We start from the raw sequence: 27,415 nt of genomic DNA on the forward strand, positions 1-27,415 counted from the left end.
TTTACTAAAAAATACAGAATGAATACACTTTAGGATATCTCCATTTGGGAATGTATTTTCTAGAAAATTAATGAAGAAACACGGACATCAAAATTTTCATATTACTACAGGTCTCCACTACATGAGTAATTTTCACAGGATTTTAAAAATAGGTTCACATACAGAGGCTTTCTTCCCAAACTTCTTTCATGCACTTAACAATACCCATGTATGCTGAATGGTTTCCCACATTGCCTACATAGGCTTTCTCCTCAGTGTGACCTCATTCATGTATTTGACACTGTATCAGCTGAATTTTTTTTCACACGTTCCTTATATACATAGTTACTCGCCAGTGAGTCCTATTACATCTAAAAAATGAAGGGCTTAATCTTTTCCTACACTGCCTAGATATGGCCTGCCCCAGTGTGCTGTCTTTCATGTTTGATGGCACTTCTGTATACAGAAAGCTTTCCCACATTGCTTACTTACACAGCTTCTTCCCAGTGTGAATTTCTTCACATTTGACCAGTACTCTGTTGGTTGAAGATTTCTCACATTACTGATACACATAAAGTTTCTCCTCAGTATGACTTGTTTCGTGTTTTTCAAAATATTTTTGTGTAGTGTATGCTTTCCCACACTGTTTACATACATAGGGTTTCTCTCTGGTGTGAATACCTTCATGTCTTCGACAGTGACTGAGTGTGCTGAAAGCTTTCCCACATTGCTGACACATGTAGGGTTTCTCCCCAGTGTGAATACTCTCATGTCTTTGGCAGTGACTGAGTGTGCTGAAAGCTTTCCCACATTGCTTACATACATAGGGTTTCTCTCCAGTGTGAATACTTTCATGTATTCGACACTGACTGAGTGTGTTGAAAGCTTTCCCACACTGCTTACATACATAAGGCTTCTCACCAGTATGGGACCTTCCATGTCTATGAAATGTGGACTTGACAGCAAATCCTTTTCCACATTGCTGACATACATATGGTTTCTCCCCTGTGTGAATTCTTTCATGTATATGACAATTAGTCCGTTGGCTGAAAGATTTCCCACACTGCTTACATACATAGGGTTTCTCCCCAGTGTGAGTTCTTTCATGTATTTGAAAATGATTGTATGTAATGAATGCTTTCCCACATTGTTTACATATATAGGGTCTCTCCCCAGTGTGAATTCTTTCATGTCTTTGACAGTGACTATATGTGTGGAATGCTTTCCCACAATGCTTACATACATAGGGTTTCTCACCTGTGTGTGATCTTGTATGTCTATGATATGTGGACTTATGAATGAATTCTTTTCCACACTGCTTACACACATAGCATTTCTCATTTAGATGATTACGTTCATGTGTTTTATAAACTCTCTGTGTAGTGAATGTTTTTCCACATTGCTTACATACATACGGTTTCTCACCAGTGTGACTTCTTTCATCAGTTTTACAGTAACCATGTGCAGTGAATGCTTTCCCAGACTGCTTACATACATGGGGCTTTACCTCAGTGTGAACATTTTTAAGTCTTTGAAAGGAATTACAATGAGCTAGCGCTTTCACACGTCCCTGAGATATACAGCCCTTCTCTCCAGCATGTTTTCTTTCATGTCTCTCAGTATAGTATGAAGAAATAAAAGTTTTCCCACAAGGTTTGCATACATATGGATTCTCCCCACTGTGCTTTCCTTCACGGATTTGAACACCACTGGGTGTGCTGGAGGCTTTCACACCTTTCCTACCTACAGAGGTTTCCTCTCCAGGTTGAGGTCTTTCACTAAGATCAGAGTAAGCTTTTGCACACTGCTCATATTGATAGGGTTTCTCTCCACTCTCTGTCCTTGCACACTTCTGAAAGGACTGGAAATCATTACATTTATTCAGCTTCTCCTCAGATCCCAAATACTCATGTGGCTTCAGCCCAGTGTGAGCTATGATGGGCACATTTAGGGTCACCTGCCCAATCAGGGGCTTTTCACAAGCACGGGTTTCAGTTGGCTTTACAGCAGCTTGCTGCATGTCCACATTAGTATCTGGAGTCCAGAGGAATAACTCTTCCTGTTGTTTCCAAGCTTTACACTGATAATATTTTTCTACTTCTTCATTTCTGTAAAGAAAGAACAAAAATATCAATCACAATAAAAAGGGTTTTCATCTTGATAATTTATGAGGAAAAGTTCTGGTTTGATGTCTGCTAAGAAATTTTGACAATGAATTTACCTAATACCTTGGAGGATGCCTTCAAAACACCCATTCACAAAACAATGGTATTTATTTGGAAATTTTTAATTGGTGTGTCTGCAATACATATGGTCTAGTTTTATTTTAGAAGACAGGTACCTATGTGTTTATATTGACAATTTTTGATACATTTTCATCCATTATTCTCTTTCCACCAGATCATCTTTCCTGTTTCCAAAAAGTTAGCCTATCACTTCTCTTTTATTTTACTCCCAAATTATGTTTTTAGTTTCTCGTTTAATAGAAAATGTGATATTTCACTTCCTGTGTTTGGTTTATTTCACTTAACATTATGAGATGGAGTTCCTTCCATCTGTTTTGGGGTTTTGGCCAATGACATTATAGCATTCTTTATGGCTGAATATATAACACTTTTTTTCAGTGCTGAGAATTAAATACAAATCGCTTCTTGGCCTTTTGGCTAAGATCAAGTGAGGATTAAATACAGCTCTTACCACTGAATTACATTTCCAGCTTTTTTATTTCTTATTTTGAGAAAGATTCTCATTGATAATTAATTTGCTCAGGCTGAACATCAAGTTGATATACTGCTGATTCAGCTTCCCAGAGTGCTATGATTACAAGACTCCACCACCATGCTGAGCCTATCCCACATTTTCTTTATCTAGGCATCCAGTGATGGGTGTCTAGGTTCTTTCCAGAGTTCAAATACTGTGAATTGCTTCCAGAGCTTACCTATTTGAATACTGCTGCATATTCTGCTTTGAGCATGAGTATATATGTATCACTAAAATCTGATGATTTTAACTTATTTCAGAATATACCCAGGGGGGAAAAAGAACATATCCAGGGAGCTACATCTCAATAAAAAAAAAACTTCTAGTTTTACTTTGAAACATTTGTATATTGATTTATCATAATGGTTCTATTTTACATTCCCACCAACAATGTATGAAGGTGCCTTCTAAGAATTTTAAAACATGAATGGACTCAATTCTGTGAAGAATGTTTTGAAAACATCTATTACTACAATACTAGCATTCACTTCTATTTTGAATACTCCTTACAAGTTAGATACTTTTTACATAGTGAGTGTCTCATAGTCATATGTAAATAATTGGGTATCTTGAAGATAAATTCCAGTCAAAATTTAAAAAAAAAATTTTTTTTTTGGTACCAGGGATGGAATCAAAATTTATTCTTTTTGTATATGTTTACACAATACCAAAATGCAATTTTATACATTTCAATGATGTTGATCATGAAAGACTGTTCTTATACTGATATATCAGATAGTGACACTTGGAGCATAATATCAGTACTCAGTTTCCTATATTAGAATATTTCTGTATTCAATAGTTGTATTATATAAAATCAACCTTGTGCATCTCTGGAGAATTTTTATGAGATTAAATAAATTTGAATATGGCCTCATTTGTAATATTTCTGCTCATACACTGACTCTTCAGGAATATTCCGTTTTCTTATGAATACAAATTACCTTAGATTCCTTGAGCAATTTTTGTATGTTCGTTCAATTTGCTGGTTATCCCAGGTTCTTCCTGAATTGTAAATAGAGAAAAAAATCACTATATCATTACATAAAGATTAATAGACTCCGGTTAGATTCATGGTATAATATAACCAGACTGAGATAGTCTTCAAAATACTTTCACATTCTATTTAATGAAACTGCACCAATGAACAAGAACCAATGCTCTCTCATTATTTAATGAGAAAATGATGTCATCCTTACCTATAACAGTCATATTCATAAATGTTTCCCACATCACATCTCTGTAAAGCTTCTTTTGGAATGGATTCAGCAAAGCCCACTCTTCTATGGTGAAGTTCACAGCTACATCCTCAAAGGTCACTGAGTCCTAAATAATCACACATTTCCTGAAGGAAGGTTGAGATTCACAGCTTGAAGTCTCCATTCTTCTCTTAAAAAGCTGAATTGAGGTTATATCCTTCAAATACTAACTCCATGTCTTGGTCAACAAGCCCATGCGTATGCACATATTTTCCCACAGCAATTTTGATGCTAGGTTGCAACTTGTTACTAAAGCAACAGCACAAGAGTAGCACTGGTTGCCCTGCAGGGTCGCCCAAATTGTATTTGTGGACTGTCTTTAAAGCAGAGCTCATAGAGGGAGCTTGAAAATCACTCTTCACAAAACATAGGGGCAGATAATGAATGGTTTTGATACACTATGGATTATCTCTTTTCAAATCTGATTATTCATAGAATTGAGCCCTTATTTCTTTCTACATAGGCACCATTTTGATACTTGGATCTGGTTTCATAGAAAAAATTTAATTAAGAGAGTTCTGCCATACCATCGGTAAGTGTGGGTACATCCCAGGGAGCAGCTGTGTGGATCAAACTGGAGCAGCTGCAGGCGGGTCCAAGCTAGGGCCCCACCCCAACCCCAGAGGTGTAGGCACACCCACCCAAGCCATAGACCACCTAGAAAAGAGATGCACAGGCATGCAAACTTCATCCAGAGTCCCGCCACACCATTGGCCATAGCCAAGGGCCTACCTGGAAAAGGTGCACAAGCAACAGCCAGAGACTCACCCTGATACCACTGATAAGTGCCTGAAGACCCTAGTCAGAAGCCTACACAGACAACAGGAACTGGGCTACATAGCCCCCAGCCAAAGGCCTGACCCCAGGCATCAACTACATAGGGGTCCCAGGGAGAGGCACACCTAGATACCATCCCAGGTATGCACAGTCCCAGCCAGAAACCACACAGACAACAGGTCAGCTCAGGGATATAGAAGGCCACCATTCTAAACCCAGGAATTGGTGTAATGGGGAGCAACAGAGTAAAGCCTGCTGGGTAGCCTGCTGAGAATTGAAGACCACTGGGTGAGCAAAAATTTCCCTCAACAAAGGCACAGAAGGCTGTATCTGTTGAAATAAGTAGACATGGAAATGTGTCAAAACAGACTTTCAGATCACCTAAGGCAACCCCAAAGGAAAACGAGATGGAATAATCTGATACTCAACCACCTGGACTCCCTGAACTGGCAACAAAAGAGGACATGGAAAAAATGAAATCATAAATAATTTCTCATATAACAGCAGAGACTGTGCCCACAGTACAAGACATGGTTAATAAATCTAGAGCAGACACAGACTTAAAAAAAATGGAGGAGCTGAGAAACACAATGGAATCCCAACATAGGAAACAAATGGAATCCATAAAACATGAGCAAAGAGATTAAAAGCTCCACTGAAAGTTTGCACAGAAGAATGAACCAATGCAAGAAAACAATTTCAGATACAGCAGTTAGGGTTGCAATTAGTGACCAGGAAAAGAAAAATCTCTTAAAATAGTAATGGATCATGAGAGATTAATCCAGTAGCTTCTAGATGATTCAAAGAATAACATAAGATTGATTGGAATCAATGAAGAAACAGGAGAGACTGCAGACGACATTAAAAAAAAAAAAACTGTTCACTAAAGTAATGGCAGAAAATGTCCCAAATAGGGGAAAAGGACCTGACATACAGATAAGGGAGGCTTATAGGACTCCAACTTGCCATGATAAAACACACACACACACACACACACACACACACACAAAACTATACATTGGCATATAATAGTTAAAAATCCAGAGACCCAACAGAATAAAATTCTACAGTTAGAGAAAAGAAAGAAATCACATACAAAGGAAAGCCCATCAGAATCACAGCAGACTTCTCAACACAAATCCTCAAGGCAAGAAGATCTTTGAGTGATGTATTTCAAACCCTAAAGGAAAACACCACCAACCCAGATTGATGTACCCTGCAAAACTATCTTTCAAAATTGATGGAGAAATAAGATACTTTCATGACAAAGAGCACCTGAGGAACTGCATGAAAACCAAACCAGCACACCAAAAAAATTTAAACAATATTCTAGGAAAAGACAATGAAGATCACAACATTAGGAAGCCCAGCAGAATGAATCCATCAGGCACAATAAGAAATTAAACCAAAGGGGGGAGAATCCAAAAATAAGAAAAAGTCATGACAAGGATAAGTCAATGCATATCAGTTATAACCATCAACGTTAATGGTCTCAATTCGCCAATCAAAAGAAACAGACTGGCAGACTGGGTCAAGTAGCAAGATTCAACAATATGCTGCATACAAGAAATACACTTAATTCAAAAAGAAACTCAGACTGAAAGTTAAAGGGTAGAAAACAATACTCCATGCAACAGGAGCCCCCCTCAAAACAGGAGAGCTATCCTCTGAAGATCAGTGGATTTCAAACCAACACCAATTAAGAGAGACAAAGAAGGACACTGCCTCCTTGTAAAGAGAATAATCCAAAAGGAAGACATGACAATCATCAATATATATGCACCAAACACAAGTGTGCCCAACTATATAAAACAGATAGTAACAGACATGAAAAATCATATATAAGCACTAATGCAGTAGTAGTGGAAGACCTCAATACTCCGCTGTCACAAAGATCAACCAAAAAAATAAAAAAAGAAAGAAAGAATGAATGAAATTGTAGAACTTAAACTGTCGAACAAATGAACTTAACAAATGGCCTGAGATGCAGGTGGGAAATTAGCCATTTTGATAAGAATTAAAATGAGAATAGACAATTACTTGGAACTTTGGACCAAGAGTGAACTTTCTGCACAAGGAATGCAGTCCCCTCTCTATTAAAAGGACTTTGGTGCCTCCCTGCTAAGCTCATAAGTTTCCAGGAAGTCAAAATGCTAAATAACCAGTTTTTCTCTAAAACCCCAGTTTCCCTTAGACCCCACGTACTGAGGAAACGGGTTAGAGCCTGAGTTCAAAGTGGCTGTTGTAAATTCACAGAGACATCTGTGACAGGCAGCCACTAAACAACTGAGCAGTTATTGTGCTCTCCTTATCTGCAATTAGATCTGTATTGAGCGGCCACAGGATCACTTACTCTGGACGCTTCCTGGAAATGAGGGGACTCTTTTTCTTATTATTTCCAATAAAATCTCTCCTAACGTTCTCCTTTGTTTAGCAACCTCATTTCTGAACGTTGCGAGACCAGGAGCCCTGTTCTGTGATAGCCAGCTCGACTCCATACCATTTTGTGCTGGGCAAAGCACCCCAAACCCACATCCTGTTTGGCAGAAAACTTGCTGCAGCTGCAAGATGTTTCTTCGTAGCTCACCCAGTATGCGAAACTTCCTCTTGCCCCCAACTAACTAGGCAAGGTTCTGCCGTAAAATTCCTCTTGCTCTCCCCTTGAGCCCTCCCCAACCGAAAGCACGGTTTAAAAGAAGAAATCAAACCGCTTCTCCAGCGCAGAGTTCTTTCCTAGCACTAGCCCCTCTCGGTCGCTGGCTTTAAATAAAAGGGCCGGGATTTAGTTCAGCGGCACCACACCTGCCTCGCAAGTGCAAGGTCCTGAGTTCAATCACTGGTACAAAAAATATATATATATATATTAAAGATTAAATAAATAAACAGACGGACTCGAATCTGACTCAGAGTGTGGCGCATCTCTATAGCTTCAACTCGCTCGGTTACAACAGTTCGTGCAGTAACACCATTGTGAGAAGAAGCACCAAGCAAATAATTAAAGTGGTAATTGTTTTCCATTACTGAGTATGGAACCCAACGTATGCCCCCAAAGCTCCTGCTCTCCTCAGTCGGTTGAAGCCCTAGCTCTGCCTGCAGCCACCCATGACCCACTTTCTGGGTTAGCAGTGTCACAGAGGGGACGGTTTGCTTGAGACCCAGAACTCCCCCTGCCTGAGCAAAGCGGAAAGAGGACAGAAGGTGATGCAGAACTAAAGAATAGGACAACCTCAGATTCTGGAGCTAAGCAGAGGCTGTTTATTGCCACAGCTCATTCTTCCAGAACTCACCCGATTCCACCCCATCCCAGCCCCCCCTCCCCGACAACGTCACCATTGTGCGGCTTGAGGGTCTCCCCCGATCCTTCCCATGCAGGTTCCAGCTAATAGAAGTTACGGGAAGGGGTGGTGTAGTCTGCTGGGCGCTCTCAGCAATGCCTTCAGGGTATGAGCTTCTGCACCTAGATACGGGAAGAGTCCTCCTCCCTCAGCCCACCTGATTGGGCAGTTCAGACAGCCGCGCCCTCATCTCTGATTGGCTCCTGCTCTACTGTGTAGAGAAAGAAAGCTCTTCCAGCAGTGGTGGAGCTGAAATGAGAAATTATAACTCAGGAACTTCTGGACCAATCTCTCTTCCATGATTTCAGTCTCACCTCATCTGAGATATACTTGCATTTAAGGACTTTACTCCTGGCTTTTCAACGCTTCCGTGGTTTCCTTAATGGACTCAGTGGTCTCCTGCTGAAAGTGAATCACAAACGTGCTTAGAATATTCCAGGGTCAGTGTCTATAGAAGAATCAATCCCTAATGTGATAAAATATCATGAGTCCAGGCCTGACCAGGACAAAATGGAATAGAGGGAAGGCCTGCTGTTGGGAATGAGCCGTCAGTGCAATTCCCAAGATTTTCAGCTTCTCAGCTTACTCATTTTCATCCCTCAAAATGAATACATGACCCTGAAAAAGAACATAAATATTGGGTTAATGAAGAAATTAGAGTTGTATGATAGTAATATTCTGCAAAAGAACAAAGTTAAAGAAAAGTAAGCATCCCAACTCCTTCAGACAAGCTTTATATGCAGAGTCCTTTAAAAATACCTCAATTCTGGGGCCGGGGATTTAGCTCAGCGATTCGGTGGCCTGCCTTGCAAGCGCAAGGACCCGAGTTCAATCCCCGGTACAAAAAAAAAAAAAAAAAAAAAAAAAAAAAAAAATAAAATCGAAAAAAAAAAAAAAAAAAATTGAATTCTGAAGGAGAACATAATTCCAAGCATGAAGCCCAGAATGATTGAGGAAACTGAGCCCCACATTTGATCTACTTTAAGTACTTAAGACTGTGAGTTTCCCATGTCCTGCTGTGGCTGAAATTATGCACATTTCAAATTAATATTTCTAGAAAAACATTATCTGGAGTCAGGTGATACGCTCATGTCAATAACTTGTTTGGACTGAGAGATGTACAGGATATTAGTATAGCACAGTTCTTAGTGCGTCTAGCTGAGTCATGATAGCGTGAGCTGAGGGCCCAAATCTGGAGGCTGGCTCATTCCTCTCACCCTCTTTCTCTCATCTCTGGATCCTGGTGCAGGGATGGAGACTCATAGGCAGGGAAAGATGAGGGACACACACACACCACCCACAACGCCACCCCCTCCTGAAGGAGTTCAGATAGCTGGCTAAACAGGCTTAACCATCTGTACCCTGCAAAGCTGGGTTTGCTAAGATCAAAAGGAAAAAGAACCTTGGCCCTAATAGGTAAAAGCCTCCCCAAAAGACCCTTCCCCGTTGTCCCTAATGACAAGCTAAGTTAATCATGAACCAATCAAGTAAGGGAACCCTCAGGCCAGAGGCAAGATAGCCCCCCCCAGCTACTATAAAAATATTATCTTGAGCCCCCCTTTAGCAGTGGCTCTATTTTGGGCACCGCTGCCTGTCCATCTGAGAGAAGGCAGCTGTACTTTTGCATGCTTGCTGAATAAAAGTACAACTTTGCTTCTGTGCTTTCAGTCTCTATCTGATTCTTCCACAACCTTCTGAGTCATCAGGAGAGTCAGGCCTGAGACGGCAGGGACTCTCCACCTGTCTCCACCCGTGATACTGGTTCTCATAAAGTAGGTATCCTTGTCCTTTATTTCTGTTCACCATGATATAGTCAAATCAAGACTGCATTCTCTGAAATACTGAGGCAGAATAAATCTTATTTTTTATGCTTTGTATCTCAGGTATGTTTGCCTGTAGCAAGAACAACAACAACAAAACACTTAATACAATACCTCTTAGGTATCTGTTCTCAATAAACTTTCAAATACATCATCAGTTCGTTCTTCAGAAGACTATAGAAGTGAGTTTTTCTCTATAAATATTCTAAACTAATTTCTTTAATGTGTACATATTTCACTCCAACCCCAGCAGATCTTTGCATATCATAATGACTTTCTCCCTCTACAATCTATAAAAGTAGAATGAACCCAATATATACAGGCCTCTGGCGGTGAAATTATGCTTAAAACAGACTACAGATACCTGGAATCTTGTTACACAATTCTTGGCAAGCTGATGAAGCTCTCCTTCTCAGCTACTATTTATACTTGTAGGTGGTAACTCAGAAGAACCATGAAGAATATCCACAAAGATGTGAAGTTGTGTATGTTTTCTGGGAAAACACTCCAATAACCCTGACTAGGGTGACACAATGTGACATCACAACACTTTGATCTGAAGGGACCCCAAAATGCACCTCCTGGCTCTTCTATCTGCAAAGTGATTCTCCCGGTCTCCATTTTACCCAAATCATAAATACACATGATTCAGGTCTCATTTCAGTATCACCACTTCCAGATGTTTCTCTCAATCCCCAGCATGGTATGACAACCTTACAAAACATTTGTGGACATCTGGCTTACCTTCTGAAACTTTATTGCAATCTGTCATGCTCAATGTTAGAGAATTTTCCCATTTGAACCCTGAACCCTGTGCTGAGGGCACAGAAAAGCTTTGCTCATAGTCATTCCTGTCTCTCAGCATGTGTAATGTTTCCAAGTCAAATGAGCATGAAACTCACAGTGGTGGCAATATAAGAAAAATTTTTAAAAGGACAAGATGCTGTGAGAACATAAAAGAAGTTAATGTGAATCTCACTAGTTTAGTGAATGGGGTGGCATTTTATGCGGGGTAGTTTGAATGACACATAGGAATATTCCAGGCAATATTGAAACAACACTGATAGCAGAAAAACTAAGTTGAAGAAATGGCATGTGAGTATGCTGACTCCAGAGAAAGGACATCACCAAATATTTTCCGAATGTAGACGATGGCTATAATTTGCATTTAGATGTCTCCCCAATGCCTCATATTGTTTTAAGTGGGGCTTTTTCAGAGGTGGCTGAATCCAGAGTGTGTGTCTGATTCATGGTGCAATGTTAGAACCACAGGCACTGTGATTAAGGGTGTGAGTGCTACCTGTCCTAAGTGGATTGAATAAAATAAAAGGGGCAGGAAGACACTGTTAAGGTTCTCTTATTGCTTTTGCTGTCTTCTGCCATCATGAACTGTTGCCTTTTTCTCACCACATCTTGGAGCCAACCAATTATGAACTGAAACTTCTATGAACTGTAAACCAACTACACTTTTTCCCCTTTCACTTTCGGTATTGGATATTTTGTCTCAGCAATAAGAGAAGAGTACTTGAGACAGAATTTGGCACCAGAAAAGTAAGGTCTTTGCTCTGACATTACCTGGCCGCATGGCTCAAGAGACTTTGGAACTGACTTATGGGAAGGTGAAGAATTAGGAACTATTTAGAGAAAAAGTAGAAAAAGTAGAGCTAAAACACCTTAGGCTGTACTGAATGGGAGATTCTGATCAGAGCACAGAAAACCAAAAGGCAGTAAAGACCAGGCTTAGGAGATTTCTGCTGGAAGAAGGACTGCATTGGCGGCTAAACTCCAATGTGTGCTATGCCTTGGCAGAAATGAATTTTGTCTGGGTCCAGAGACCTTGCCTGAAAATGAGATTTAGGTGGCAGACAAATTAACCTGGCAAAGAAAATCTCAAAGCTGTCTAATGCTGAGGCAGTGGCTTGGTTGCTGTTGAAGACTTTTAGTCAAATTTGTGTTGAGAGTCAAGAGCAAAGGGCCCAGCACAATGACTTAAAACATTTTTAATTTGTCCATAAAGGAATCTGCAGTAAAGCTATGGACTGAAAAGAAAAAAAAAAAAAGAAGAAGAAGAGTGGAGGAGATGTTGATTGCTGAGAAGGAATAGGAAAATAGAAAAGATGGCCTGAGAGCATCACAAGAAACACCAGGACTCCATCTTTGTAGCCTCAAAATTGTAAAGGTGAAAGACTTTGCTTTGAAAAGACAGCCCCAGAGCACCATGTCCCAGAACAGCAGAAGCCTAGGGAAGCTGTTCCTCAGGATTTGGTTCAGGGCACTGGAGCCCTACAGCTAAGAGAGAAGGAAGTGTGGCTACTGCTCTAGCTGACAGCAACCCTGGCATTATCCATGTGATGGTTTTTAGGCCCATGTGGAATGCAAGAGTTGGGGTCAGGAAGGCTTCCACCCAGATTTCAGAAGGCCTGGGAGTCCAAGCAGTGCTCCTGAGGGGACTGTGTAGGAAGCTGTGCATGTGAAGCCAAAGGTGCAGCAGAGACCCCAAAACTTTGGAGAATCCAGGAATATGGATCATCCAAGGAAAACTGAAAAGAGTGAGGAAATCTGACCCGCAAGAGAAGCCATGGGAGCTACCACCACTACAGGTGGTACTGTAAATAAAACAACTTGAAATAAGTTTTCTGAAATAGAATTAACAAAATATTATCTTTATTCAGAATTTGGAACCTGAAAAAAGGCTGAGTGGGGTTATTTAGGATGTCTTCCAGCCTTCAAGTCAAGCACTATCACTGATACAGATAGGCCTGAATGTAGCAGAGCTCACTTAATTGGATTTGAGGTCTTATTTTATTTGTTTTTAAATTTTTAATCTTTTCAGATTTGAGTATGTTGCCTAGAAAGTCAGTAACTAACAAGTTTGTGGTTTGGGGGAGAAATGTAACTAGACAGTTTCTTAGCTTTTCAGTTAAAGACAACACTTAATTTAAAAAAAAAAGAGTACTAAGTGAAGTAAATAAGTCACACATGTGTAAATACCAAATAGCTTCTCTGGTGTGAATAACTATAATAGTACACAAGATCCTAATGAGAAAATTAGCAATGTGAAATAGGAAGAAAAGGGCTAAAGGTGTAGGGAAAGTGGGAAGGGCAGGGGAAAGGTAATAAGGGAAAGGAAAATAATAGGAGAAAATGAAAAAGTGGAAATAAAACGTTTATAAATGGGAAGGGGAGAAGGAGGTGAAAGGAGGGCAGAGACAAGGGTAAAAAAATGAGAACCAAGACCTGTCATGTAAAGGTACAAGATCCCAATGATGAATGTAACTGTATTGTATACCTAAAATGTACCAATAAACTCAATGAGGAAAAATAAGTAAGTAAATAAATAAATAAGAGTAAACCATGGAATGTCAGGCATGCCTAACTCATTCACAGTGAACCACCTTTTGATTTATACTTCTGCCAACCAGCTGAATAAACTGCTAATACCTATCTTTGCTCTGCCAGCCGCAACATTTAATTCAGCATCTCTGGTTAATGGGCCCTTATCAACAAAGTCAGCCTGGTCCATCTGTATGTTTTTGCCACCATTATGCTACACCTGTAATATCCATCCCCACACTTGCTGAAGAGGCCTCTACTTATGAGTTAGAAAGCTCAACAAGTTCTTTGGGAGAATAGTGGACCTTCTCATGGGTCACACTATGTGCCTCGCCATTGGGAGCTTTCTGTGACTCAAGCCTTGTTACAGATGTAGAGGCAAATGTGGATGACAAAAGTGATTCCTAAGGAGGGTCACCACTATGGTGCTCAGACAACACGGGATTAGTTTTCCCAGATATAACTAGGAGAGGCCAAAACCATAGGGGATGAGGGTAGCGATGCCTCCGCCACTGTGGGTGGGAGTATCTCCTCTGGCAAAATAATCTCATTAGAATCTAGGAGTTCAACATCATCAGCTTCCTCAGGAACCCCCCGCCCACAAACAGCTCCACCCCAGTGTCTTTTCTGATCAGAGCCCTCATCTTTACTTCAGATACCCTTTGAGGGTAACCATTATTACACTTATACTGTATTTAACCCCCTTGAGTTATGAGGACCTCTGTTTCGGTTTTTGCAATCTCAGCCCTGCAGCTAAAGGAAAGGACATTCTCTTTCAAGACACATTGAGAAACTTTTCAATTTTTTTATGTGTGTCTAAAGCTGAGCATTTGAATCTTTGAGGTTATTATTTTCCTTTATTAATTTGTCCTCAGGCTGAGAAAATTTCAGATTACCTATGGATGTTTTGAGCTCATTGTTTTCCTTCACTAGTTTATCTAGACATGTTAAGAGAAACCAGCCAACATCATTATATTTCCCACTGCCAAAAATATTCAAGAGTTTCATAGATGGAGTCACTAAATTCCTCACATTTCACAAGTGGTGAATTAAGATTTTTTTGGGGGTGGGTACCCGGGATCAAACTCAGGCCCTTGTACTTGCTAGGCTTGCACTTGCTAGGCAGGCAGCAGAACCACTGAGCCAAATCCCTGGCCCTTTGATTTTTCTGAATAATTTTCATCTCTGCCTTTTCTGATATGTGAGGGATCAATATTGCCTAAACTCAGCTAATGGGGTGATTTATTGGTGGCTGTTGTATTTTATTTTTAAGGTTATTGAAAAGAATTTGTTCTTAAGAAAAAGGAACCATTTTCTTTGAACTATTTTTGTAATATGATGTCAATACAGACATTCCTCATTTAACAACCTACTTATTTAACAATGGTTTGCATTTTTTTCATTAAGTTTATTGGTACATTTTAGGTATACAATACAGTTACATTCATCATTGGGATCTTGTACCTTTACATGACAGGTCTTGGTTCTTATTTTTTCCCCATTCCTGTGCCCTGCCTTACCCACTCCTCTCTTACTTATTTACAAAGACTTTGTTTCCATTTTTTCTTTTTCTATTTTTCTTTTCCCTTCTTTCTTTCCCCTACCCTTCCCACTTCCCCTACTCCTTTAGACCTTTTCTTCCTATTTCACATTATCAATTATACAATTTGAACCTTATTTACACTCTTAGTTTTTCATACCAGAGAAACTATTCAGTATTTACATGTATGTCCTATGTATTTCACTTAAGAATATGGCCTCAGTGTACATCCATTTAGCTATAAATATCTCTAGATTCTTGTTCTTTATGGCTGAGTAGTACTCAACAATGGTTTGCATTTATAGCAGAGGCATGCTGTTTGGACTTTGGACCTACCTCTGGGACTTACAACCTGACATTTCTTTCTTTCTATTTTTTTGGTACAACTCTGTACACCTTGTTGATAGAGCCTTGATATCTTTTCTTTTTTGTGCCACCATAAACCTTGTTAGTACCATAGAGTAATTTTTGTTGATTATACTCTACAGTACAGTGCAACAGTTTTATGTTGTGTTATACATTACAGCACTTCTTGGAAGAGTTATGCAAATGAAACATCATCAGGTTGACATTTCCTTTGACCATTTCTTTTCTTGTTTTTGTTTTTTTGAGACAGGGTCTCACTATATAGTTGAGACTACGCTGGAACTCACTATGTAGCCCAGGCTGATCTCAAACTCACAGCTATCCTCCTGCCTCAGCCTCCTGAGTGCTGGGATTACAGGCGTGTGCCACCATGCCCGGATCCTTTGACCATTTCTTTGTATTGAATATTATATTGTCCATATCAGAGCATATATACAATTTCTGATTTAGTGACCATCTCATATAATGACCTAGTTACATAAAGATAACTCAGTTGTTAAAAGAATAGGGCTTGTAGGACTTGTATATAGAAAGAGAGATTCCCTCTTATGATATGAGACATTTCTACACAACAAAATGTTTCAAAGATACCATCACTTAACAAAAGCTGGTTTCCATCTGAAAATTTATTTTACTCCAAATGAATCAATTTCATTGGCACCTGAGGACTATTGGAAATAAATAGTTCTAGAAGTGAACCCAATAGAAGGAGTGCATTGACAGATTTTTCTGGCCTTTTAGCACAGCTGTTCTGCCTGAACTGTATATGATCAACAGGTCTAATAAGATTATGTTTCAAATTATCCCTCCACATCAAAACAGGCAAATCATATATGTTTCTGATTTTGAAGCAAAAAAGGCTGACGTAAGCCACCTCATATGAGGTGCTGTTTCAATATCTAAAAAATGTCAGATAGCTTATTTTTCACCAGTATCATACATTATAGAAATAATATATATATTGAAGACATTTGTTTTTTAATAAATGCTGTGACCATATTGTATAAATGAGGGGTACAGTATCAAAAAATTTAAGGTTGCAAATGTTGGTAAGGATGAAGAGAAACTGGAAATCTTACACATAGCGCATCCTTTGTGTGAAATATTTTGGCATTTCCTCAAAAAGTTGAATACAGATTTACTATACTACTCAACCCCTCCATTTCTAGGTAGATGCTCTAAAAAACAGAAATTATGTATTCAAATAAAAATGGATGTGCTTTACACATATGTCAAAGTCATGGCAATGAAAGAGTCCCAGCATGAGTTTCAGAAAAGAAAACTGAATACAAATGGAAAAAAGAATTTTTGTGCCAGCCAAGAGAAATGGTGAAAGTGAAATCCACCTAAGCATCAACTATTCCATGCTTTAATTTCCTGACATGGGGGCTTTATGATAGCCAACTAGGAGTGTCTCTACTTTGGTAAAATACATGGTAGTGTTTCACATGGACTTGCAAATCTGGAAAAGCAAGAACTACCCAAGAAGGTGAGTGAATCAATGAAGTAGTTCCTAACTCAATTGCAGGTGTCTTATAAGTTTGAAATTATTGAGAAGTAAAATACTTTTCTACAATATCCGTGTCAATATCGTGCCAGAAAAAATGAACATCAATTTTCACTCTACGGGCTAAGGGATTAGTGACCTTTCTTATTGTGGAGACACAGTACCTGACATTTGCAACTAAAGGGAGGAAGCCCTGGCTCATGACTGTGAGGGATTCAATCCATGGTTGGCTGGCTCTAAGAAAGCAATGTCACGGGGGAAGTATGTGGCAGAGAAAGCTTTTTTGTTCATGGTGGCCTAGAGGAAGGGACAAGTGGCCAGATAGACACGGAGGTCATACCTCCATGTCTCGTGCAAAACACACCACAGGTGTAAACTGGCAATTCCCTGAGTAGATCTGCAATGCAATCACAGTGACACTCCAAATTAACTGTCATTTACATGACAATGATTGTACTATGTTGATTGAGATTATATATGTAGTTCAGCATTAGGTAATGTTGCTAATCTCTACCTGTGCTAAACGAAAATCAACCAAATTTTAGCATAGATTTTACGTATGGGAAAAACAATATATATGTGTTTTATATAGTTATTAATATCCACTGTTGGGTTTGAAGCATACATTGGAGACACTGAAACATAGCCTCTTCAAATAAGGACATATTACTCAATTTATGTGATACTATTTGAAAGGGATGTACTTATAAATGATTGGATTTGACTACAGAAATAAATGAGGCTATACTGCTGTGAGAGAATAGGATCAAGGGGATTATTCTAGACAGGTAAATAGATTATGTAAATCCTTAGGCACAGATCATCTCCTGAGATATCTAAATAGAATAGTGATGGAGCCAACAATAAACAGGAAAAAGTGGATGATTCATAATCAACTTTTCTATACATTTGTCATACGGATATGCCTCATGCCATCTATGTTTTTCAGTAAACAATAATTTTTCAATGTTTTGAATCCACACACAGTATCCTAGAATTGTCTTTTCTTCTTCATTAATAAGCACAGAAAGAAGACAAGGATTTCTTGGTTTAAATACACAGACATCATTCAATTATATTTACATTATGACTGCTCAATATTGGTGTAAAGCAGGTGAATAAACCGTAGATGGCAGCACAGCCTTAAATCCAGTGACTTCAAGATGAAGTACATTGAGCCCAGTGGGGGTCAGGACATTTCCCTTTCCTTGGGTCCTTCTGGCCTACAGATCTTTTGTCCTGCTGCCTCCAACTGCTCAGAACAGCCATGGAAAGCACGTGACACACGTGTCAATTGTATTGGGGGTTTTGTCCTTTCAGAGGTGCTTACTGGTAACTGCGGCTTTGCTTTCCCTGGGAAGTGGATCTTGAAATGCAGTTGCTGGAGTCACGCTGAAATATGCCCTTAGGAAGAAAAGCTATGAAGAGCATTCATAGAGATTACTCACTCACACAGACTTCTAAAGAAAGGGTTGACGCATTTGGCAGTTTATTTTCTGCAGACACCAACTGTTAATTTTACTATTTTGTTTTTGTTTTTGTATTGCAGGCATAAAATTCGTGACGTACAGGATTTAAAAATAAAAGCACTATTTTAGCTCATGGTTGAAGAAGCTAAAGCTGGTTGTTATTTGACCCCCACTTAGAAATATCGCAGTGGAAGGAAATGAAGTAAGATAACCGCCACATGAGAACCAGGAAGCACAGAGCAAACCAGGTGCCAGAGAGGGAGGGGAAGGAGAAGATAAGGTCCCGAATGTCTCACCTCCACGACTGGACCAGACACACCAGCAGTGTGCTTTACTAATACCCTACACACCTCTCATGCCAAACAAGACATTAATCAAGAGTGTCCCGTGACTCCGGGCAATATTTTCCTTCTAGCAATATGAATGTGTTGGGAGACAGTTGCAACTTGAGGAGGGAACTACAGGGCACCGGGAGCTTTCCCTGCCTCTACACCACAAAGTGAGTTTGTTCAGCAATCACATGCCTTTGTCTGGCATGTATTTTCTTAGTTTAGAATGATTAAATCAAGAGATACAGTGTGAGAAAGTCGTGTCTATGAGGCCAACGACCTTATTCTTAATCTCTCACCTCTCAAAAAAGCAGGGCCACCCTCTCTTCTCTTGTGTCTTGGTGTTGTCTGGACTCCTGACGCTCCAAGATGAATTAACTCGAACTGCCTTAGCAGTCTGGTGACCCCACCTGGAAGGGTAAGATCCCACTGAGTCCAGTAAAAAAAACAAAAAAAACCCTAGAGTAGCCAGGCATGGTGGTGCATTAATGTGAAGCACAAGGGTCACAGAGAGCTCAAGACCAACTTGAGGTAAATAGTGAGTTCAAGAACGGACTTAATTACACAGAAAAAAAAAAAATGCAGGCTAAGACGGGTTAGCATCCTGGGAGATAAAACGGTCAAGCTGTGTCTGGGTCATTATTTCCCATTTCAGATTCAAACTGACCTGTAAGGGCTCCTTTCTGTTGTCGCTCTCAACTCAGAGGGCGGGCAATGGGGCAAGAGCCAATCAGTGATGAGGGTCGGGCTGTATGAACTGTCCAATCAGGTGGCCCGGGAGGTGGGCCCTCTTGCCTGGCTCCACAGCTCAGTTCTTGGGCGCAGTGGTGAGAGCCGCCCCAGCGGGGCAGGCCGTCCTGTGTTAGGATTTCTACTGGCTGCAGGCTGCGTGGGATGCTACCCGGGAGACCCTCCAGCGACAATGGTGACGTAGTGGGATGGGTGCGCTGACTAGCGACCCGACGAGAGGGGCGAGGCCTGGGCGGAAACGGTGGGGACAGCAATGGCGCCGGCGCCTCCCCGCTGCTCGCATCAGAGCTCCTCCTGGTCTCCGCGCCGTGGACACTCTGTCCCTCCGCCCTGCCTCAGAGAGGTCTACACGGTGTGCCCAGCACCCTGTCTGTCCACAGCCACCCCGCCAGCCTGGAGGGCGGTGTCGGGCAGCCGCAGCTGCGTCTCCACCTGTGCGCGGAGAGGGAATTGTGGGGAGACGCTGCTTCCGGTGGGGAGTCCAGGCGGGGAAGCTGTGGTGTGCGGGATCCCTGGTCCCATTCATCATCACTCAAGCAGAGCTGGAGGACCTCAGTTTTATAAATATTTGTGATACAGGGTCTTAGTCACACCTTAGATTCTTAGGCCAGTGTTGCCTTGTGATGAGAGTAAATTGCCAAAATTCCAGGTGTCAAACTCAGGATAAGTGAGATTAATGCCCTGAGAATTGAAAGAAGGGATCGCCAGGCACGGTAGTGCACATCTATAATTCCAACACTCCGGAGGCTGAGGCAGGAAGGAGTTGGAGTTAAGAGTTGGAGTCCATCCTGGGCTTTCTAGTGAGAACTACATAGTCTAATCGTCAAACAACAAGAAAACACAGAAAGGTTTAACTTGGCTAGTGATGTGAGTCGGTGCTGGAATCCTTGCCAAGCATGAGTGAACTCCTGTGTTATATACACAGCGCTCCAAAATTAATGATCATCTCTTCTAACAGAGCCCACTTAAGCGAGGTCTTCCCATAGAGTCTGAATGCTGAGAGAAATGGAGAAAATGTTAATGTGTGAACAAGTGCAGAAGAAAGTGTTCTTGCTAAAGTCTACTTCCAGAAGGAGCTGCCTGTTATACACACAGTGTGAGACTCATTAAACTCCAACATCTGCAGATATGTGATTTGATAGGAGTGGAAAAGCAGAGGGGCAGCACCTCAAATAACTAATTGCTGTAGTCCTTGGACCATAGATGCCGTTTTAAGAATTGGAATGCTGATGGAGGTGGACTTTATATTTAAGGAGTAGTGTAGTAGGGGTAAGGCCTGAAATGTGAGCTCTACAGCCATATGAGCGGTTACTGAGAAAGGAGTTTTCTGTGCAGGAAGGAGCAAAGAGAGAAAGAGAGGGAGAGGAGGGTATGGGGATAGTGGTAAAATCCATACCTCCAACAGAGCGGGTCTTTCCCTGAGGTCAGATTGTTGGTGTGACTGTAAAGAATTGTGTGCTGCAGCAATCTAAGGATGAGTCCAATGTCACAGGCATTAAGGAAGGAAAAGACTAAGTAGACTTTAGATAACTATTTTTTTTCTCTTACTACTGATCAGTAACCTAGTGGATTTTTTGTTTTTTGAGACAGGGTGTTCTGTGTACTTCCGGATGGCCTTGAACTTCCTATGTGGACCAAGTTTGCCTGCAACTTGTGGCAGTCTTCCTGACTCTGAGTATTCAGACTGGAGGTGTCTTCCAGTACTCTTGCCCCTAACTGTTTTTGAAGAAAAAATGGAAGTTAGGAGACTGACTGACCTTTTCTGACAGAAGCCGTGCTGGATGCATTTTTTCAAATACAAGTCAATATAAGTGTTTATCAGTTTTAAAGAAGGCAAGGCTTAGCATTGTTTGCTAGATCACGTATATTCAGTGCATTTTCGATACATTACATTTTGAATTGCCTGTGGGTTCATCAAGATATTTTCCTTTGGTAACTCAAGAAGATTATGTAGACTCATTCCTTCAACTCTTTCTAAAGTACTTCTTTGTAGAATATGAAGCATATCACACTGTGATAAGTATACTGTTGACTGCTGTATTAATCAGGTTCTCCCATGCAAATGAACTCAGATATATTGGGGGGGCAGGGGGAGGGAGAGGGTTGTAGCCCAGGGTGAACAAGAATTTGTGTAGGTGGGCATGGTGGTGAATCCTTCAAATCCCAGCACTTGGGAGGCTGAGGCAGAAGGATTACCTTGAGTTGGAGGCCAGCCTGGGCTACGTAGTGAGTTTAACACCATCCTGATCTACTTAGCAAGATGCTGTCTCAAGAAACACAACACCCAAAAAAAGAAAACTTGTGATTTTCTTCTGCCTCAACTCATCCAACTGCCTGGCTGTCAGATTTTATCTGTGCATATTATTTCTTTCTGTGTTGCTGATTTTTAAGGATTTGTTGATAATGTTTTATAAAGGTGGTTATATAAATGCTTGGAAGTGTATGAGGATTTCTCATTGTTCATAGTCTTTACATTGATATGTGAGGATTTTTTTTTTTTTTTTTTTTTTTTGGTTTGTTGAGACTGACCTGGAACTCACTATGCAGCTCAGGCTTGTCTCAAACTCACAGTGATCCTCCTGCCTCAGCCTCCCGAGTGCTGGGATTACAGGCGTGCTCCACCACAACTGGCTGAGGATTTTCTTATATAAAGCAAAATACTGCCACAGATTGAGACAAGTAGCAGAATGGTCCAGCTGATCATTCCTTTTAAAGATGACTTTAGAAGTTTATGCAAAAATTGATAAAAGTTCAATCTTCTAATAAAATGTGTTTTTAAAAACATAAAATGTTCATAATGTTCATATACGTACATTTTTTCACTTTTGATTCTATTAATAACAGGGCCAGGGATGAAATTCAGCAGCATAGCACCTGCCTGGCAAGCAGGAGGCTCTGAATTTGATTCCCAGTACCAAAAAAGAAAGAAAAAAATAACAACTCATTTTTTTTAAATTTCCAGTATGTCTCATCCTAAAACCAAAGACTACTTGTTTCTCTGCAGTTACTATGTCAATACTGACCTTGATTTAAAAAAGATTTGAGAGCTATTCCTTTATACTATGTTTTTATATTCTGAATCCTTTGGCTTTTTGTATAGATACAGTTTTAGTGAGTAATAAAACTATGAGAAAGATTATACTATTTTCAGTTAATCTCCAACACGATAGATCTTCTTGTCCTTGACTTGTCATGTTACATCTTGATCCTTTCATCACCTGTGGATAATGATTTTGCCTCTTCCATTTCGATCCTCATGACACATGAATTTTGGTCTCATGTGACAGAACAGTGGGGATAGTGATTGTCCTGGACTCATTTCTGATCCTAAAATAATTCCTGTAGAGTGTCTCTATTTAGAGTCCCATATGTTAGTTTTTGCTATATGTACTTTATCTAGCAACTAATCCCTTTCAACTTTTTATTACAGACATTTAATGAATAATTAATAGAAATTGAGATGTAGAAAACATGTTTATGCCAAGATTCAAATAATCACAAGGTTTTTCTTTGTTGATTTACATTTCTGTCGCTGAACTATTCTAATCTTTGATAAAATATACAGCCATCACTTAATTATGATATTTTTGACTGTGTGAGTGTGTATGTTATGTGTGATTATGTGTGTGTGTGTGTTCATGTGTATGTAGTACTTCAGATTAGGCCTAGGACATCGTACATGCTAGGGACTGATGCTACCACTTAGCTTCTTGCCAAGATGAGAAGCTATTTTCTAAGAAACTCTTGTAATATACTAGTTCATGTTTTATCCCAGCTGTGAAAATCCATATTTGTAGGTGTTACCATCTTTTTTGTAACCATGTTGCCCATTTTCAGGTAAAGATCATAGTAATTTAATGACATTTCTGCAGGGATTCCCTATTTATATATGTATGTATTATTTCTAGACAGGGTCTTACTCTGTTGCTCAGGTTGACTTTGAACTTATGAATTCTCCTGCCTCCATCTCCCGAATGCTGAGATATAGATATTTACTACCATGCCTGGCTCTCCTACCCACTTTTTTTTTTTCAGCTTTAATTGAGTTTATGGACCTTGTCTAGCTGAGCATATCTTTGTTTTTTTAGTATAATGGTTGCATTTGTATATATTTTATATACAAAACAGATATATTTATTATGAGGAATTGGTGCATATACAAATCTCATCTTGATCTGTATCTTAAAGTTGCATAGATACACCTGTAATCCCATTGGAAGATGAATTTATAAAGGGAAGTTTTTGTATGTGTGGCATAAATAATTTGACAGTTTTCAAAGAAAATAAGTACAAAATACCATGGAGAAATTTTCTTAGAGTATTGTGACTGGACCTCATAAGAAATAGTTTACAACAGAGGAAGAACAGAGATCATTGCAATTCTAAGCACTCATTGCACATTGGGTATTTTATTTTATTTGTATCTTAGTTCCCTGGTAAGTGCATATTTCTCAACATAGTGGGAAGCTCTTGACAAAACAGGAAGAGAAGAGAGATGACAAGAATGGCCTGCTTCATAGAAAAGGAAAACTAAGCACATGTCACCAATACATGTATGTGTGTGAGGAACAAACTTGCTATGTGTGAAGACTGCCTTAGGTGTTATAATAGAAATAAAGATTTTTTATAGAGTTCTATTGGTATTTTCATTGTAGCTCATATAGCAGTTTATTTCTGGTTTTTGGGGGTTTTTTGGGGGGGTACTGGGGATCAAACTCTTGTCCTTGTGCTTGTGAGGCAGGAGGTAGAACCACTGAGCTAAATCCCCAGCTCTGTTGTTATTTTTTAATACTTTGTAGACCAAAATTTTCACTACTGAAAATTATGAATACTTAGTATTAAAAATACAATATTTTTTAATATTTTTCCTATTTAGTACTCATTGTTTAAAATAATATAACTCATAAAATTAAAATTAATATTTCATCAATAGAAGTATTGTAAAGAATAAATGTGTTGTAATACTCCCATGTTTATTGCCTTTTATGACAATTTTTTTTTAAATGTTATGCTCGGCTGTTATAGAAAGGACAACCTAGTCAGTGGAGTTGTATGAAGAGATGGTTTTCCAAAGGTAAACAAAACATGTAAATTCTAGGCACAGAGCAATATTCAACTGCGATGGTGAAGTAACCACCAAGGCACAGGAAAAAAAGGATAATTCTGATTTGATTATTTGATCTGCACATTTTATCTCTTGAAAATCAGGGTTAGGGCTGAGGTTGTTTCTTAGTGCTGAAAGACTTGGGTTGAGTACCTTTGTCTCATTTAACTTATCAGTGTTGGTGAGAAGTAGGCAAATAGCCTGAACTTGCCAGGAAGAATTTCAAGGTCAGTGACTTCAAGCTGAGACCCAAGTTAAAAAGCAAATGGCAGCCTGGAATTTAGCTCAACAGCACAGCACCTGCCTTGCAAACACAAGGTCCTGAGTTCAATCCCCAATTACAACCTGCAGAGTGCTAGAAAAAACATATTTCATGTGCACATGGTTTTGGTAGGCTCTGCTTTCTGAAGTTTAGCTAGTTTCCATGAGGCTTTTTCTGGAAAATGCTTGGTTTTTACATCAAAATACTGTTATCAGACAAGAATTTGTACATACAAAGAATATGTGATAAGGGAATGTTAGAGACTTGTTTAGGTAAATTTTTTTACCTAAAGGTCAGACAATGACGCAAATTAATGTTTTTTGTTGATTGGACAATAGGTATCATGTGCACAACTGAAGAGGAAAGGCGTTATGTTAGGTCATCTTTGTAAGGGTTTTAGTTCACTTTCTCCAGGCTCAAAACAAGCATCACAGCAGAATAAAATGGAAAATGACAGCTGCCCACATCTTGATGGACATGAAACAGGGCAGAGAAAGTCTTGAGTGGAAGGAACCACCGAACAGAAGTAAAGCTGTGCCTTTATGCATGGTTAGACCCACACACAGACATGTGCTTTACTAATATGAGAGGCATCTCTGAAAGCAGTCGGGTCGACCTTTGAGGCTCTCAATCTAATATGAGGCATCTCTGAAAGCAGTCGGGTCGACCTTTGAGGCTCTCAGATAATTCCAGGTCTGATCTTTCCTGTGGTGTAATTAATGTGTTGAAGGAGACAAATTCTCAACATGTGAGGACAAGACTGTGTACTACACAAAGTTTGCAATGTTAAATCCTTATGTGTTTTTGCTTCATCACAAGGAAAGCATTAATGATGGGTTATTCTGACCCTTGTAGTTAGAAATATTCGTAGTCTTCATAATTTAATTTTCCTTTGTGACCTGGAAATACATTCATTGCCTGTCTGAGGCACTTCAGTATTTCCTTCCCTTTTGTATTGATTCATGTGCATACTATTATTATATTATTCCAGTTTCTTTATTTATGAAAGAATTATCTTCCCTTCACAGCGCATTTTTTATTTTCTTTGCTGAAAATATATAAATTGATAAAGTATGAGAATCTGTGCTATGAAATAAAGTGCCTCATTCAAATTTCTACCCTCTAAAACCTTCATCGTTCCCTTAGATTTGACTGTGTCCTATCATTGCCTACACACAAGTTCTTTGGCCTTGGGTGTTTTCTCCATGTAGCTTGAATCTGTAAGTGCAGGAGTGCACACTAGTGACCCCACATTTAGCAACAAAACATAGTAAGAGCACACTGAGTATGAAGAGAAGATAGTGGCAGCCCTTAAATGCTAGTGGAAAATCTGCTTCAATTCTGTGATTTCCTTACTGTAAGTCAAGCCAGTATCCTGGGAGGAAGTCTGGTCTGAGAATGATTTTGGTGAGAGGCTGCCAGATGGGCTCTACTCCAACTGGTGTATATTTTTGTGCTTTGTTCCTCTTGTTTGGCTTAGAATATAGGAAATAAAGCAGCAGTGCATCAGTAAAGAAGCATTGATTATCCTGTGGTCTATCCAATCAGCCACACTGGACAGAAAAGGGAACCTTGCTCTGTCAGTCAGAAGCTCCCAGTGTGTTGCTGATAGCCATGCCAGCCAGCTGAGACTCACTTGCTGTGTGGATCCTACTGACTGCAGTAGGAAGGACTGGCTGCACAGGAAGGACACTTGGAGACCCTCAATCCTGGACATAATGAATGTGCAGCCAAGGCAGTAGTGAGGTTTGTAGTGGAGGCATAAGATCTGGTTGGAAGAAGACAGAATCAGCTTTAGCAGGAGCTGTCCCCTTCATCAGCTGAAGAGTCTATGTATCAACTTAGATCGGGGATGAGACAGCTGCCAAAACCTAAGCACCCTGTTTTTTGTTTTTGTTTTTTATCCAAGTGAGGTGGCTGCAGCATGCCCAGAGCTCCACATTGGGCAACTCTGCCTGAAGCTGCACTTTTCATATTGTGCAGTGACCATGGCAGGATGGTTAGGGGACTGCTGACATGTGGAAGATTTGTGTGTGGGTGCTACTGTGGTGTGAAGGGTGTCCTGACTTAGCTCATCAGCAGACTTGATGTTATAATTTGTATCTAAAATGTACCCCAGATGCCCCAGGTGTTTAGAAGTTGATTAGATTTTGTAGACCCTCTCTTTATCTGAGTTTTCATCCATTTATGATTGAGCCATGGGTCTGTGGTAGAGTGAGTTGGAAAAAATATATTCTCATCTCTGGCCCCTCCTGTCATTTTCTGCTTCCTTGCTGGAAGAATTGAGCACTTTTTCTTTGCTGTCCTTTTTCCTTGGGACCAGGGAATCATAGACTGAAACTTTGAACCAGAATCATCTTCTCCCTTGTATTGTGGGTGTTGGGTATTTTGTCTGAGGGATGTGAAAGTGAATAATCCTCCTGGTGTTGCCAAATGTGGTAAATGTTTAAGAAACGGGGTCTCACAACATGTCTGCTCAAACCTGGGCCTCATTCTGATGACATTATTTGCTAGATTTCCAAAAAGTATGCCACTTGGCTAAAATCACTGTAGAATGTTTAGGAAGGCCATGAGAATCTGAAGAAAAGTTTAACATTGCCAGAGATGATCCTTGATAGTAGAACATTTGCAATTTTTGCTTAATCTTTTGTGTTATATTTACAGCAATGCAGTCAGTCAACAATGGACAAAGTATGTAAGTAAGTAAATAGCTCTGCCTAGAATGTCAGCGGGATAGTATTATTTAGGAAAGAAATATGAATGTGATCCTGCAAATGACAACTTTCAGAAAGCAGTCTTTTAAACCCATACTGAAAATCTCTTTG

At 39.9% G+C, this 27,415-nt stretch overlaps 2 protein-coding genes across 11 annotated transcripts in view; one reads left to right on the forward strand and one right to left on the reverse strand.

Annotated features, from left to right (window-relative positions):
* LOC104865490 (zinc finger protein OZF) lies at positions 1-19,216 on the reverse strand. Of its 10 annotated transcripts, none has more exons than XM_033756083.1 (6): positions 19,142-19,216; positions 18,774-18,884; positions 8,268-8,728; positions 3,939-4,065; positions 3,684-3,744; positions 1-2,087 (listed from the first exon to the last, which is right to left on the reverse strand). In XM_033756083.1, the coding sequence occupies exons 3-6, from the start codon at positions 8,298-8,300 to the stop codon at positions 539-541; spliced, it is 1,770 nt and encodes a 589-aa protein (XP_033611974.1). In that variant the 5' UTR covers positions 8,301-8,728; positions 18,774-18,884; positions 19,142-19,216; the 3' UTR covers positions 1-538. The 10 variants fall into 10 exon arrangements, with proteins under 10 accessions (XP_033611974.1, XP_033611975.1, XP_033611976.1 ...); XM_033756084.1 differs by lacking the exon at positions 19,142-19,216 and having other exon boundaries at positions 8,268-8,509; positions 8,612-8,728; positions 18,774-19,131; XM_033756085.1 differs by lacking the exon at positions 19,142-19,216 and having other exon boundaries at positions 8,268-8,512; positions 8,612-8,728; positions 18,774-19,131.
* Positions 19,152-27,415, forward strand: part of LOC104865489 (zinc finger protein 709-like) — a 25,776-nt gene continuing 17,512 nt past the window's right edge. Inside the window, exon 1 of the mRNA XM_010629008.3 lies at positions 19,152-19,399. Coding sequence (XP_010627310.2) covers positions 19,211-19,399 — 189 coding nt within the window. The 5' untranslated portion in view covers positions 19,152-19,210. The remainder of the gene's footprint in view (positions 19,400-27,415) is intronic.

This window comes from Fukomys damarensis, unplaced genomic scaffold, assembly GCF_012274545.1.
Source record: "Fukomys damarensis isolate Sample0158 unplaced genomic scaffold, DMR_v1.0_HiC HiC_scaffold_25, whole genome shotgun sequence".
NCBI classification, from domain to species: domain Eukaryota; kingdom Metazoa; phylum Chordata; class Mammalia; order Rodentia; family Bathyergidae; genus Fukomys; species Fukomys damarensis.

Excerpts from the sequence above, each read along its gene's own strand:
- LOC104865490 (XM_033756083.1), bottom strand. The coding sequence starts at position 8,300 with ATGAGGGCGCGGCTGTCTGAACTGCCCAATCAG. Across the intron at positions 4,066-8,267 it reads TGTCTGAACTGCCCAATCAG|GACTCAGTGACCTTTGAGGA; the intron begins GTGGGCTGAGGG and ends GTGATTATTTAG. Across the intron at positions 3,745-3,938 it reads TATGAATATGACTGTTATAG|GAAGAACCTGGGATAACCAG; the intron begins GTAAGGATGACA and ends TTTACAATTCAG.